The following is a 16,590-nucleotide window of genomic DNA, read 5'->3' on the forward strand; positions in this document are numbered from 1 at the left end:
ACTTGGGGAAAAAAACTCGTTTAAAATTACCATTATTTTTATTTGTCTTTAGTTATGAAATTTATTCTAAAGCGATACAAAAATGCAAAGGTGATGGAATTCTTGACTTATGTGTCGTTTTAAACGTAGTTTGTCCAGTGGGCAGAAACGGAGGGGGCGAACCTCACAGTACCAACTCCAATTGTCATTAAACTCTCCCGTAACCCCACATTAGGAGTCTTCCTTTTTGCAACTCTTTATTACAAACATCGCGAGAACAGAGTAGTCCCTTTGGCCCCTCCCCTCAAGCCAACTCAACCCACCCACTTCTCCCCTGACGTCAGCGGCGCGCCGGAGCGCGTGAACACCGTGGGAGGAAGTGCTCTCGGCGGAAGTGATCGCTTCGTGAATCATCGGTGGGATGATCGCCGGCCGGCTCTATCTAAGGCTGCTGCGAGCATCCTCCAAGTCCATGGCTAAGCGCCCACTCGAGGGTGTGCCCCCCTCCAGGGGTCTACACGCGGGGCGCGGGCCCAGAAGGCTCTCCATCGAAGGCAACATTGGTAAGGGCCGGAAAGTAGCTGCCAAGCCTCGGCCTCCGCAGAGCAGGTGCCTGAGAGGTTGGGAAAGGGGGCCTGGAACCCCCTCCCTCTCGAGCAGATGCGGCCGGACTGCTTGTTCTGAGCTGCCAAACCTTTCCCCTCTCAAGGTGCGCTGTGGGCCTTTGCCAGTTGGATTTTTCAGACGTCAGGCCTCAGTACTCTCCCACAGGGACAGGTTTATTGAGGCATAAAAGCCACGCAGTCCGTAGATAGGACAAGAGCTAGCTTGTTTTGGTAGAGAAAAATGGAAGCGACAAGGAGCACGGTGCAATTTCTTTGTTCTCCTAAGGTAAAGTTGCCAGATTTAGGGGAGAGAAAGAGGATGCCCATTTAAAATAGCAGTTCCGATAACGAATAATATTTTAGTGTGTGTCCTATGCAATATTTGGAACATACACTAAAACAAAAAAACCTAAAATTCAAATTTAAGTGGGTGTCCTTATTTTATCTGGCAACCCTACCCTAAGAGAGTTCCTAAACTCCAGTCATTCAGATACCACTTTCACTATTTTTGCCATGTCTCTTTGCTGTTCCCACTATAATTTCTTAGCATTTTTCTTAGAAGCAGCTCACTTTTTAAACTTAAAAACGTGTGTTAAATTAAAAATAACTGTTATAAGAGAGAATAGAAGTCCAGTACCTTAAATAAAAATAATTTTAAAATAAAATAAAAACATTTCAGTGTTACTAAATGTTTCTAATGTTACTAAATTCTTACTTGAGGCTTTTACCTGCTAAAGTGCTGAGCCCTAAAAAGGGATTAGCAAGTGTTAAGTATTGAAGACATTCTAGCAGCAAACTGAGAATTTCTCAGTTTACAAATTAAACATATAGCCCTTTGAACAACTTCCATATTCCAGCACTGTTCCTGGCACTGAGGATGCAGCAGTGAACAGAACAAATAAAAGTCTCTGCTCTCAGGGAACCCTAGTAGAGAGAGACAGACTATAAACAGTATAAAGTAAGCAAAGTAAACAGTATGTTAGATAATGAGTGTGATGGAGAAAATTCAGGGATGAGGGATTGAGGGAAGTTGCAGTTTTAAATTGAAAGATCAAGACAGGCCTCACTGAGAAAGTGACATTTGAGCAAAAACCTGAAGAAGGTGAAGGAGTGAACCATGTGGATAATGGGGAGAAGAATCTTCCAGGCAAAGGGAAGACCAAGTGTAAAGGCCCTGAGGTGGGAAGCATGTTCAGGGAACAGGCGGAAAGTCGTTGTGGCTGGAGTGGAGTGTGCAAGGGGGAAGGTGGGGGGAGATGAGGTCAGTTGGTAAGAGGTGGCTAGATTGTATAGACTGTATAGTCCATTATGGATTTTTACTCTGGTTGAGATGGGAAACTGTTGGAAGGTTTGAGCAGTCAAGTGACATGATATGACTTAGATTATAAAAAGATCACTCTGGCTGATATGTTGAAAATAGAAGGTGTCAGGAAGTTGTTGCAATGATGAGTTATGATGTGTTGGACCAGGATGGTAACAGTGGAGGTGGTGAGGAGTGATTAGATTCTACTTTCATTTAAGGTAGGGTACACTGGATTTGGTAACAGGAGGATGTGGAGTATAAGATAAAGAGGGGTCAGTGATAACTCTAATCATTTTGGCCTGAGCAACTTGAAAGACAAGAGTTCCAGTTTTCTTAGATGGAGAAGTGTGGGAAGAACAGCCTGGGGGAAGAGGGTCAAGTTTTTGGTTTTAGGCATGTTAGGTTTTTATATGCTTACTAGATATGTAAGTAGGATTGTTGAATAGTCAGTTGGATATATGAGTCCAGAGTTGAGAGTCTCCCTGGACTGGAGTTATACATGTAGGTGGTATTTAAAGCCAGGAGCCTGTGTGTGTTGATGAAAAGGACCACGTCCTGGGCACGCAAATATTAGAGAGATTGAAGCAATAGGAAGGAACCAGCAAAAGAGACTGAGAAGGAATGACCACTGAAATAGGAAAGCCAAAAGAATGATATGCTGGAAACCAAGCGAAGGTGTTCAGGGAAGGAATGATTGACTGTGTAATGCTGTTTAAGTAATGGAGCTCTTTGGTGAACTTGAGCAATTTATAGGAGTTGGGGGGGGGGTGAAAGTCTGATTGCATAAGTTCCAGAAGAATGGGAGGTGAGGCATTGGAGACAGTGGGTTAAGACAACTATTTGCAAGTTTTCCTAGAAAGGGGAGACGTGGGGTGGTAGCTGAAATGGGAAGAGGGTTGAAAAGGTGGTTTTTTTCGTTTTTTTTTTTTCTTTTTGTAAGAGGAATTAGATGATATTTATAAGCTGGTAGAGAGGGAAAAGATTGGTGAAACAGGAGAGAGGATAGACTTTCCAGAGTGATTTTAGTAAGCAAGAAGGAATGGAATTTCTTGCCCAAGTGGAGAGAGGTTGGCTTTACCTAGGAGCACAGTTTATCCCTAATAACGGGATGAATGGCAACATAAATGATTACTGACTCTAGCAGGAGTGGCAGGAACTTGGTGAAGGTGTTCTGGTTGTGTCTGTTTTCTCGGTGAAATAAGAAGAAAGATCAGCCAAGAGTGAGTGTGAGGAGAGAGGAAAGACATGAAATAGTCTGGTGAGGGCTTCCCTGGTGGCGCAGTGGTTGAGAGTCCGCCTGCTGATGCAGGGGACATGGGTTCATGCCCCGGTCCGGGGGGATCCCACATGCCGCGGAGCGGCTGGGCCTGTGAGCCATGGCCACTGAGCCTGCACGTCCAGAGCCTGTGCTCCGCAACGGGAGAGGCCACAACAGTGAGAGGCCCGTGTACCGCAAAAAAAAAACAACAACTAGTCTGGTGAGTGAGCAGAAGAAATATAGAATTGCTGGGCGGCATTAAGGACCCATTTGGACTTAGTGGTCTTGAATTTAAAGTGAGACCAGTCACCACAGCTGTGTGTTTTTCTCCAGCCAAATCAGAAACATTGAAAGGAATGAGAAGGACTGCCTGCCTCATGGTGTTATTTAAAGATGTTCTGTCCCGTACTTTGGGAAACATGCCCCTAAAGGAAGCTCTGTCCTCAGAGCCCAGAGAGGTACAGAGTATTTCACAAAGTAAGTGGTTTGGACAGACCATCAGGTGAGGTTTGAGCTGCCTCTCCCAATTTTCCTGACCTTTTCTTCTTCACCTTTCCAGATTTCTATGCATCCTTCTTGCGTTCTCATGCAGTCCTTTAAGGAACTCACAACTAAGTGGGAGGAGCAGACTTCTAAACATAATTTCTGTGCTGTGTGATGAGTGCTATGTTTGGACATGGAAACTCAGAATCTCTGGGGTAGGAATTCCTACCCTAGAGGAAAGAGTGTTCCAGGCACAGGAAGTAACACTTGCCAACGCAGAGCCTGAAGAAACATGCAGTTTTAATATCAGGCTTGTGCCTGAAGTTTAAAGGGCCTGTGAGAGGATAGCAGAACAAGAGTTTGAAAGGGTAGGATATGCCAGACGTTGAACAGCTAGGAGTTTCTCGTGTAGGCTGTGGGAGGATACTGAAGACTTAAGGCCAGTATGTGCCATGGCCACATTGATTTTTAAAAGGGAATTGGCTAGAATGAATAAATAAAAAGAAAGCTTCATAAAGCAGGCACTTTGTATGTCTCGTTTGCTATAGTACCCATCGTACCTTGCATCCAATTTGTTGAATGTATGAATAGGAATAGAGTTTGGAGTAGACAGACTAGGTTTTGTGGCTATTGTAGTCGTTGGAGGGAGGGAAGATGTAGGCCTGAACAGAGAGAATGGCGGAACAGAGAAGACATGATGGTTTGAGAAAGAGTTTGGAAGTGGGATTGACAGGACTTGGTGGCCACTTGGAGGTGAGGGATAAGGAGGTTTAATTTGGACAGTGACTCTGAAAACTGAGGATGGGAATAAAGGAAGAGGAAGTCTGGGGAGGTAAGAGTGATGCTTGGAGGAGGTGCCTCTGAGACAAACAGAGATAGATGTTCTGAGGTAGATTAGGGTACGTGCCTGCAGTGAAGAGACAGATTGGAGCTGAGATCTCAGCTATGGAAGTTGTTGACTTGTGGGGGTAGTTGTTGCAGCCTTGGAAGTGAATGCAGTTGCCTAAAGAAAGTGTGACTGATGAGAAGTGGACTGGGGGACCTTAATCTGGCTCTTTCTAGTTTTGTCTCCTATTATTCTCCATCACCCCACACACTGTGATGACTCTCCCTGGACAGAATGGGGCACCTCCTCCTCTGTGTGCTCACATAACATTTTGTACCCTCAACTGCTGCAAGCACTTGAGTTCTGTTGAGATTGTCTGCACCTTCAGTACCTTCCCTGGGTTAGCCACGTAGTGTCTTGTTCATCTTTGTGTCACCAGCACCTAACCCACACCTGGCCCATTGTACTCATTCAGTGTTTACCAGATACTTGAATCCTGTGCTGTGATATCCATGTGGAAGTTAGTCATTGGTGTCCACAGAGGAAATACGGTAAACTGCTTTTACTATCAGATCAAATAGTTATCTTGTTCTCTAACCACAGGTGGCATCCCCCCAAATGAGAGTATCCATTCAGGAAACCTGAACAGGGGAAGGTGAACCCCTGTCCCAGCTGAAGTTAGATATGTTTATCATAGAGTTAGATATGCTTTTCTTGTAGTCCTGCTGCTCTACATCTTAATCTGATCCTGTGGATGCAGATGGCAGCATGTAAGGAAAATGGATCAGTGAAGTAGCAAGTAAGGGCATCTAGCCTGTGTTATGAGCCATATGCCATGTGTGATTAAGAGTCAAAAGCTTGGAACCTAGAATCCCTTAAAATCTGAAAAATAAAATACCTAGCCTATCTATTAAGTGTGTTCATCACTAAAGTGTATTATCGCCTTCCAAAGCCAGTTATTTTATGATTACAGACCTAAATTGAAGAAAGGATCGCCGCAGGAAATACTGTCAGTGAGTCAACTCAGACTAGTCTCACTTTGTTTTATTTTGTTTTTCTTTTTGTTTTTTTCATTTTGATTTTCAAAGACCCAACAGAGAAGAAACCTCACTTTTGCCATCCAGAGACTTGTATGTAAAGCAGTGGAGAGCTTCCCTAAATAACATATCCTCCAGCATTCAAAATTAGTGATTTAACATCACTAATGTCATCTTTTACTCTCATTAAGTATAAACATTTGGGCAAGAATTCTAGGGAAAAAAAAGACCTATTTAATCCAAACATTGTATCCAATATACAGTGTTTGGAATAAGTTGGATTCTCTGTTTCTGTGATTCACCTCATTCCATCCATCCATCTCCATTCTTAGCACCTGGCCGGATACTCAGGATGCAAAGGAAATAAGGTTAGTCCCTGTCTTCAGAAAGTGAGCTCCCAGTCTAGAGGGAGAGAGTGGTGAGTCAACAAATAATTACAGTGTGATGCCTCGGTAGACCAGAGCAGGCAGTAATTAACTCTGCCCAAGGATAAAGTGGAGCTGGAGAGAGTTCAAGGAGACCTCACTGAGAAGGTGACAGTGAAAGGATGAATCAGCTGGTGGGCAGAGGTGGTAAGGGCATTCCAGATCAGCAAGGGTCTCATGCTAAACGCAGAAGTTTGAGTTGTACTCTGGAAGCTGTGAGGAACTTTTTTTTTTAACAACAAATTTTTTTTTCTCATGAAAAGAAGATAAAAGTAATCAGGGCTGAAATATATCAAGTTTCTTTTAAGTCAGCTGAGTGATTTTTTTTTCCCAGAATGCTTTTAGGCTCAGAGCCTGTTTGATCCTGGGTGCTTAGCCTTGATATAAGTTCCTTGAGGGCAGCACCTCAGCTCACTTCATCATTTTAGTTATAGTACCCACCATTAGTGGCTACTCTGTAAACATCTGTTGGTTGAATGAATGAATGCAGCATCAAATGTAGTTCCTGAAATAAAGGCTTTAAATTTTCTTTGGAAGAATTTTTTTGTTTAAAGATAGGCAGCTTTATATTTACTGCTTTTGTTTGCTTTTTGGTACAGGGTTTTACATCTTGTTCAGAAGAAAATGCCTGAAGATGATGGTATATTTAAAGAGGCTGCCATGAACTACAACTATATTAAATTTAAAATAATACATCATTTTGAGTGTTACATCAGATACTATTATCTTACTACTAGCTTTTAGTATAATGTAGCTATAACAGACATTGTAGTTTATAGAAAAATTTGTAGGAGAAAAGAACTATTATTTAGGAAGAGATGAATGTTAACAACAGAACTCTTTGATCCAGCCTGTGGAATGACGATCCTGGTGCTAATAAAAATCAACATGTTGATATAATGTACTCTAACAAAGTACCTCCCACCCTTTCTCAAGTCATGGCACACATAATAAAGTACAGTGATAGCCAAGGCCCTAAAGGAAGATTTAATGCTGCTTATGACATCTGATACCTCCCAAATTTCATGATATTAAAAAGTATATTGAAAGAGAACAGTTAAGCTGGGATCTAACTTAATTGTGATAAGTCTGAGATAATGATATCAAAAGAGGCTAGTGCTCAGCATAGAGACAGAGGGAGGCATTTGTCATTTGGCCCTGCCTGAAGAAGAGAGACTTTGGTGCATACAGATGTTCTGCTCATTAGGAGGAGGCCAGCGTAGCAGTGGAAAAGCAGAGAACGCCTTTCTTATGAGACCCCTGGGAATACTTTAAAACATTTGTCTTAAAAAAAATACAAAACTTCTTTTTTATATACATTTTATTTTTTTACTTTTTAATTATTTTAACATCTTTATTGGAGTATAATTGCTTTACAATGGTGTGTTAGTTTCTGCTTTATAACGAAGTGAATCAGTTATACATATACATATGTTCCCATATCTCTTCCCTCTTGCGTCTCCCTCCCTCCCACCCTCCCGATCCCACCCCTCTAGGTGGTCACAAAGCACTGAGCTGATTTCCCTGTGCTATGCGGCTGCTTCCCCCTAGCTATCTGTTTTACGTTTGGTAGTGTATATATGTCCATGCCACTCTCTCAGTTTGTCACAGCTTACCCTTCCCCCTCTCCATATCCTCAAGTCCATGCTCTAGTAGGTCTGTGTCTTTATTCCCATCTTACCCCTAGGTTCTTCATGACCTTTTTTTTTTTTTCTTAGATTCCATATATATGTGTTAGCATATGGTATTTGTCTTTCTCTTTCTGACTTACTTCACTCTGTATGACAGACTCTTGGTCCATCCACCTCACTACAAATAACTCAATTTCGTTTCTTTTTATGGCTGAGTAATATTCCATTGTATATATGTGCCATATCTTCTTTATGCATTCATCCAATGATGGACACTTAGGTTGTTTCCATCTCCGGGCTACTGTAAATAGAGCTGCAATGAACATTTTGGTACATGACTCTTTTTGAATTATGGTTTTCTCAGGGTATATGCCCAGTAGTGGGATTGCTGGGTCATATGGTAGTTCTATTTGTAGTTTTTTAAGGAACCTCCATACTGTTCTCCATAGTGGCTGAACCAATTCACATTCCCACCAGCAGTGCAAGAGGGTTCCCTTTTCTCCACACCCTCTCCAGCATTTATTGTTTCTAGATTTTTTGATGATGGCCATTCTGACTGGTGTGAGATGATATCTCATTGTAGTTTTGATTTGCATTTCTCTAATGATTAATGATGTTGAGCATTCTTTCATGTGTTTGTTGGCAGTCTGTATATCTTCTTTGGAGAAATGTCTATTTAGGTCTTCTGCCCATTTTTGGATTGGGTTGTTTGGTTTTTTGTTATTGAGCTGCATGAGCTGCTTATAAATTTTGGAGGTTAATTCTTTGTCAGTTGCTTCATTTGCAAATATTTTCTCCCATTCTGAGGGTTGTCTTTTGGTCTTGTTTATGGTTTCCTTTGCTGTGCAAAAGCTTTGAAGTTTCATTAGGTCCCATTTGTTTATTTTTGTTTTTATTTCCATTTCTCTAGGAGGTGGGCCAAAAAGAATCTTGCTGTGATTTATGTCACAGAGTGTTCTGCCTATGTTTTCCTCTAAGAGTTTGATAGTTTCTGGCCTTACATTTAGGTCTTTAATCCATTGTGAGCTTATTTTTGTGTATGGTGTTAGGGAGTGATCTAGTCTCATACTTTTACATGTATCTGTCCAGTTTTCCCAGCACCACTTATTGAAGAGGCTGTCTTTTCTCCACTGTATATTCTTGCCTCCTTTATCAAAGATAAGGTGACCATATGTGCATGGGTTTATCTCTGGGCTTTCTATCCTGTTCCATTGATCTATATTTCTGTTTTACAAAACTTCTTAAAAGGAAGAAAAAAAGTATTACAGTCAGGTATCATAGCTTTAAAAAAGTTATGTCTAGTTTTAATATAAATACATACTTTTGAATTATTTTTTAAAATAATTATTCCATATCTGTGGGTGGTGCCTGGCGCAGCTGAGTTCCCTTGGAATGCAGTTTTAAGAAATGCCGCCCTATGGAAAATTACCCAGGCTCTCCAAGCCCTACAGCATCATGGATGGCAAAGCTCCTAGGACCTTCCACCACGATTTACTGTCGTTCTTTGCTGAAACTCTGGCTTCTCATTGCTAAACTGGATTTCCAAAAGCTTTGAAATGGGGGATGGTGTGCAAGGTGGGGGTGTTGCCCTGGTGTGACTGTTTCTAATTGGAACTGTATATTTCTCATTACATCTCATTTATTGGCATTCCGGGTTTTGTGTGTTTAAATGGCATAAGTCGGTTTCTCAGAGTACTGACTGCCCTTCTGATCTCAGAGGTGAAGTTGGTACGCCCTAACCCTCAGCGCCCTTCCTTTCCATCTGCAATCGTTCCTTGGGTAGTTGTTTTTAACTTTTAAAAAATTTAAGTAATTCTAACAACCATTCAACCCCACCCATCTCACAAATCAGCTACCTTCATCTTTTCATATTAATTAAAATAATTTTTCAGCCCATAGCCAGAGACCATGTTTTAGGCTTAATCACCAACCTGCAATCTAAATATTGACTATCTGTGCCAAATATTTTAAAGTAGGGACTATTCAGGACAGGTAGGTATCTGATAATAAACAAATTCAACCAATTTGTATTTCCTGCAACTCTGTTGGGCACTCCATGACAAGCCCAAAGGGTTTTATTTAGTAGTCTGGGATGTGGTTTTGGAACCCATATTTTTAAAAAACCACCTCTGTTGATTGTGATCAGATTGTTCTAGATAGCAATCTCCAGTATAAGTCTGCCTCACGATCACTTGGGTCATGCTTTAAAAATGTGGATTCCTGTGATCCAACCTCAGAGATTCAGATCCTGTTAGGAAACCAAAATTGAGGCTCATGAAACAATCAAAACAATTAAATGCTAAATGTATCAGAGGCAGTTAATAAATATTGCTTGTTTGATTCAGCTGCCCAATGTGGTAGGAATTTGGTGTGAGCTGGAGATGTCCTGAACTTTGCGGAAGAGGTGGGCCTTATGCTTAGTGGGGGAAGGGATTTAGACACAGGCTGAGCAGAGCAGGGGAAGGCATTTGTTCACTGAAGTGTGGGAGGAGCAGAGGCTGAGCACATGTGCAAAGGCACACAGGAGTTGGGTGGAGGTGGGACTGAGAGATGAGTGTGACTGTACAAGATGTACAGATTTATGTGTTTGTTCTTTACCCTGTGTGTTCAGAGAGGAGTTGGAGTGGTGTGTAATAAATGTCAGATATTGGATGTGTGGGCTCTTCTGCTGAGATGTCTCTTTGCTCCTGATCAGTAACTATGAGTGGCTGATAGAATTGACTGGAAGGGTGCCTCCCCTTTCGTTCTCTTCCTTCCATTTGGGTTCCTCCTAAGGGTAGAACTCACTTGAGAAAGATCACCTCTCATAGGGGAGATTGAGCTCCAAGCACATTGTTATGGTTCATGTTTTGATTTTCAACAAATGTGGGTTTCGTAGGGAAGTGGAATTAATAATGTATTACTTGTTTTATTCATTCAGCTAGGTCATTAGTCTGGGCTTTGGTTCCTGCCCTGAAGGAACCCCATCTTCTACTTAGAGAAACAGAATTACAATGGCAGTCATGGAGTCTTACCCAGATTGCCAGGCCAAGCACAAAGGAGCTAATCCAACTTAGAGGCATCAGGGTCCTGAAAGCCTTCACACAGGAGGTGTATCTGAGCAGAATCTGAAGATTGAGTAGGAGTTGGCCAGGTGAGGAGAAAGCATATGCAAAGTCACATTTGCAGCAGACAGCATGGCATGATTAGAGTTGCAAAGAGTTTGGTCCGTTGGGAGCTCAGGATGCCTGAAGGGAAGTGAGGCAGAGAGGTCTATGCAGGGGCCAGATTTTGATGTGTTTTATAGGCCATGCTAAAGGGTTTGAATTTTGTTGTGAAGGCAATAGGGAGCTGCCAGAGGATTTTAAGCAGTGTTACTTTGTGTTCAGTGTGGCTGCAGTATGAATGATGGATTGAAGAGGGCAAGGCCAGAGTTGGAGAGGCAAGAAATGAAAGCCTGGTCTTGAGCAGGAGGTGGGAATAGAGAGAAAAGGACAGATGTGGAAATTTTAGAAGGCAGGTTCAAAAGCAGTTGGTGGCCACTTGAGGTTTGGCAGAGAAGGAAGAAGTCCTGACTGAGTGGATAGTGCTGTCTTACCCTGCGGTTGGGATATGGGAGAAAGCTCAGTTTGGTGGGGAAGATGATGAGTTCATTTATGGAATATATTGACTTTGAGTTGTTTCTAGGACATCCAAGTGGAAATGTCTGGAGGGCTCTTAGATAGTCTGGAATTCAGGAAGGTATGGGCTAGATGTTGGTGTAAATGGGAAAAGAGAACTTGAATGTTGTGGTACTAGGTTAATTTCATCTCCAAAATATTTCTCAAAGCAATCACTGCTTTCTACCTCTTCTGCTCTCTCCTTGGTTGAAGCTACTGTTATCTTCTAACTGGTCTGCCTAATTCTACATCAGTGCAACAGCAGGTGGAGTGGTCTTTTAAAAATGAGCTGGTCTTTTAAAAATGACATGGTCATTTCCCTGCTTAAAACCCATCATCACTGATATCCCATTGCCCTTAGAATAGAATTCAAACTTTTTACCATGGTACAGGGCCCCCCATGTGACCTGGCCCTGGCCTGCCTACCAGCCTCTCCACACTCATTTTGAGCCATTCTTCTCCCTCGTTTGACCACACTGTCACTTCAGGGCCACAGATACCTCTTCTGTCTTCTTGTACGCCGTTTTTCTCTTTTCCCAACCTTTCCCCCACTCTTGGCCTGACCAGTCCTTGTCTTTCAGGTCTCACCTCAGGTAACATTTTTCAGAGGAACCTTCCTTGATCTCCTGAGCTACATTAGAGCCATCCTGCATTTTTCTTTCCTAGCACTTAATACAATCTGTTATTAGTTACTCATGTGCTTATTTGGTATCCGTCTCTCGTACAAGCTCTGTGAGGGCAAAATCCATCCTGTGTTTTGTTTACCATTGTACCTCCAGTGCCGGACAGTCTGAGCACATAATAGCACTCCCTGAATATTGGTTAGATTTGTTGAATGAATGAGGGTCATTGTCTTCATTTTCTATCCTGAAAAACTTGTAATTTTTATACTGTCACCGAATAAATAGGACTGTGCGATTCAAGCTTTACAACACATGTAGCTGATTTCATCTACTTTTGAGAGTCTATTCCATTTTTAACTGTTATTAAATACTCTTTACCTCTGAGAGGTTGGGACATTAAAATTACAAATCAAATCTTAAGGGTATTTTTCCTCCCTGTTGCCTGCATTCATTATGGTGACTGGTTAGTCTGACAGTGATGTGGCTGCTGAGTTTTGAAATTGGAAAAACTGGTACTTGTTCCCTTGAGTTGGGCATTTGTGACAGAGTTTAATAGCAGCCTTCTCCTGCAACCCTGATTTGAGATGCATCCCAATACATGCTGTTTGCATTGCAGCTGTGGGAAAATCCACCTTTGTGAAGTTACTCACGAAAACTCACCCAGAGTGGCACGTAGCTACAGAACCTGTAGCAACATGGCAGAATGTCCAGGCTGCTGGCACCCAAAACGTAAGTTTTCAGTTGTGGTGGGTAGTTGGCAGGCATAGGTGAATAAACTAATTGTAATAATCTAATTTGCTCTGAGTAGGTGAAGTAGTCCAGTTGGAATCTCCTTTTTAAAATATCAGCACCTTCATTGCCTAAAGCGACCATGTACACCAGAGAGGATATGACTTGTTTGAATATGTTTAGTTTTGATTTTCTTGGTTTTTACATGTCTATGTAAGTGACTGTCTGTTCTTTGTGGTTTCCCAAAGCATGTCCAGCCATCCTGGCTTTGAAGATTAATTTTGTCATTCCTACCTTTAAGTATATTACTGAAACTGACCATAAGGATTAGTAGTTAATTATAATGATTTTAACTTAATTGATGAAGTCTTAGAAATTGAAAGGGACCTTAGAGAGCATCTTGTCACATTTTGAGTCAATGCAGAAATAATAGCTAACGTTTATATAAAGTGCATACTATGTACAATGCTATCCCAAGCACTGTACATTCCATGTATGCCTCGTGGCTTAAGCCCTAGTGTCAGGTATGTTGCTTTGGGAGAGCACCAAACCACCAGCCACATCAGTGTGAGTAGGGAAGAACCAATTTGAACGTGAACACTAGAGGTAGCTGAGGGAGTAGCAGCACCATGCCTCAGTCTCCACAGACTCCTGCAGTCCTGGGAACATTCACTGAGTGCATCATTCTTGTTTTTACAACCTATTGTTAGAAAGTTCTTGTATGAGCCACTTTGCATACCTGTGACTCTGACTCATTGGTTCAAATTCTGCCTGTGAAGTCTTGTAACTTTTCCATATGGCAACCCTTCGTACATTTCTAAGGCAATGATTTGCCTGCTTTTTCTCCCCCTGAAGTCTTCTCTCTTTGAAACCAAATACCGTTTTCCTTCAGACTATTTCTCATGCTGAAGTAACTTTGTCTAGGAGATGTGCTCCAGTTTGTTAGTTTTCCACCTAGATTTTAGTAAGAGTGGTACTCAGAGCTGAACAGGACATTCTGGATGTAGTCTAAATGGTATAGAATATCATAGAACTTGTTCTGGGTGCCATTTATGTGTTATTCCAACTTAGGATTGTGTTACCTTTTTTGGCAGACAAATAAAATACTTATTGAGGATATTTGTTTTTTAAACTGTCTCCATATGTCTATATGTATATGTGTGCATGCGTGTGTGTATTTGTTAATTAACTTTTCCATTTAGAAAATAAATTATCTTTTTCTGAGTATGCCACAGGTCACCTGTTTTGGGGATTTAAAAAATATATCCACAAATGGTTTGATACTCTTTCCTTCAAGAAGTGGACCTTAATTCTCCCCTTGAGTGTGACCTGGACTTAGTGACTTGCTTCTAATGAATACAGTGTAGCAATTTAACAGTGTGTGACTTTTTATGGTAGGTCATAAAAGACATCGTATCTTCCATTTTGTTCTGTTTTGATCATTTGGCTCTGGTGTTGCCAGCTGCCATATAATGCAGCATACCTGTCTGTGAAGAGGCCCATGCAGCAAGGAGCTGAGTCCTCCTGCCAGCAGCCTTGTGAGTGAGTCTTGCAAGCAGATCCTTCAGTCCCCAGTCAGGTCATCAGATGACTGTAGCCTCAGCCAATGTCGTGACTGAAATCTCATGGAAAACCTTGAGGCAGAACCACCCAGCTAAGCTGTGTCCCAAATTCCTTTCCAACAGAAATGGATTTAATGAATGTTTTTTGTTTAAACCACTAAATTTTGTCAAAACTTAGATAACTGTTACTCCCATAATCCCATTATCCAGTGGTAAAACAGTTAACATTTTTGTCCTTTTAGATTTCTATCTACAAAGGAGAAAATGTATATATTTATATACACTTATATAAATGTATAGAACATATATACATTTCCTCTTTTAAAACAAAAATTGTGATTGTCACTTGCGTGTCACTTGATATCCAAGGTCTTCTTCCTTTTACCTTTACAAGGTAATGTCACTTTAATGGTTGCTGTATACTGCATAATATGGTGTACTATCATTTAGTTATTCAGTCTTTTATTTTGAATACTTAGTTTTCTAATTTCTCCCTATTATAAACAATGTCACAATGATGAATATTTTTGTCGCTATATCTTTTTTCTTTTTAATAGCTAATTTTGAGGGTAATCTAGAACTGGAATTTGATGTCGAAAAACAACATGTTTTGTTGAGACTTTTGTTATATTTTATAAAATTTTCCTTCAGAAAAGTTGTACTATTTTTCTCATATTTTCAGCAACACTGGGTGTTATTTTCTTTTCATCCTTTCTGATTTGAGAGGCAAGAAAATGAATGGTGTGTTATTTTATTTTACATTTCTTTGATTACCAGTGAATTGAACTTTTTAATGTTTATTGGCCATTTATTAGTATTCTTTAGTGAAATGCCTATTCAAACCTCTTGCTTTTTTTTTTTTTTTCTCTATTGAGATCTGCAGGTTTTTGTAATGGCTTCATAAAAACTCGTATGTTAAATATCATAGACATCAATTACAGGAAAAAATCTATAAAAAATACAAACACGGGCTTCCCTGGTGGCGCAGTGGTTGAGAGTCTGCCTGGCGATGCAGGGGACATGGGTTCTTGCCCCAGTCCGGGAGGATCCCACGTGCCGTGGAGCAGTTGGGCCCGTGAGCCATGGCTGCTGAGCCTGCGCATCTGGAGCCTGTGCTCTGCAACGGGAGAGGCCACAACAGTGAGAGGCCCGCGTACCGAAAAAAAAAAAACACATGGGGGCTAAACAATACACTACTTAATAACCAAGAGATCACTGAAGAAATCAAAGAGGAAATTAAAAAATACGTAGAAACAGAAAACAACAAAAACACAACGACCCAAAACCTATGGGATGCAGCAAAAGCAGTTCTAAGAGGGAAGTTTATAGCAATACAATCCTACCCTAAGAAACAAGAAACATCTCAAATAAACAACCTAACCTTACACCTGAAGCAATTAGAGAAAGAAGAACAAAAAAACCCCAAAGTTAGCAGAAGGAAAGGAATCATAAAGATCAGATGAGAAATAAATGAAAAAGAAATGAAGGAAACGATAGCAAAGATCAATCAAACTAAAAGCTGGTTCTTTGAGAAGATAAACAAAATTGATAAACCATTAGCCAGACTCATCAAGAAAAAAAGGGAGAAGACTCAAATCAATAGAATTAGAAATGAAAAAGGAAAAGTAACAACTGACACTGCAGAAATACAAAAGGATCATGAGAGATTACTACAAGCAACTCTATGCCAATAAAATGGACAACCTGGAAGAAATGGACAAATTCTTAGAAATGCACAACCTGCTGAGACTGAACCAGGAAGAAATAGAAAATATGAACAGACCAATCACAAGCACTGAAATTAAAACTGATTAAAAATCTTCCAACAAACAAAAACCCAGGACCAGATGGCTTCACAGGCGAATTCTATCAAACATTTAGAGAAGAGCTAACACCTATCCTTCTCAAACTCTTCCAAAATATAGCAGAGGGAGGAACACTCCCAAACTCATTCTACAAGGCCACCATCACCCTGATACCAAAACCAGACAAGGATGTCACAAAGAAAGAAAACTACAGGCCAATATCACTGATGAACATAGATGCAAAAATCCTCAACAAAATACTAGCAAACAGAATCCAACAGCACATTAAAAAGATCATACACCGTGATCAAGTGGGGTTTATCCCGGGAATGCAAGGATTCTTCAATATATGCAAATCAATCTACGTGATACACCATATTAACAAATTGAAGGAGAAAAACCATATGATCATCTCAATAGATGCAGAGAAAGCTTTTGACAAAATTCAACACCCATTCATGATAAAAACCCTGCAGAAAGTAGGCATAGAGGGAACTTTCCTCAACATAATAAAGGCCATATATGACAAACCCACAGCCAACCTCATCCTCAGTGGTGAAAAACTGAAAGCATTTCCACTAAGATCAGGAACAAGACAAGGTTGCCGACTCTCACCACTCTTATTCAACATAGTTTTGGAAGTATTAGCCACAGCAATCAGGGAAGAAAAAGAAATAAAAGGAATC

General features: G+C 40.9%; 1 protein-coding gene across 5 annotated transcripts in view; it reads left to right on the forward strand.

Annotated features, from left to right (window-relative positions):
• Window positions 1–323: 323 nt before the first annotated feature.
• Window positions 324–16,590, forward strand: part of DGUOK (deoxyguanosine kinase) — a 35,923-nt gene continuing 19,656 nt past the window's right edge. For all 5 annotated transcript variants that reach the window (XR_003431179.1, XM_027099153.1, XM_027099154.1 and 2 more), the window contains exons 1-2: window positions 324–542; window positions 12,425–12,537. Coding sequence is in view for 4 of the 5 variants with exons in the window: in XM_027099153.1 (XP_026954954.1) it covers window positions 401–542; window positions 12,425–12,537 (255 nt within the window). In the remaining variant the exon portion in view is untranslated. The remainder of the gene's footprint in view (window positions 543–12,424; window positions 12,538–16,590) is intronic.

Source organism: Aethalodelphis obliquidens, unplaced genomic scaffold (genome assembly GCF_003676395.1).
Source record: "Aethalodelphis obliquidens isolate GAN/ISIS:26980383/991018 unplaced genomic scaffold, ASM367639v1 scaffold128, whole genome shotgun sequence".
Lineage (NCBI taxonomy): Eukaryota > Metazoa > Chordata > Mammalia > Artiodactyla > Delphinidae > Aethalodelphis > Aethalodelphis obliquidens.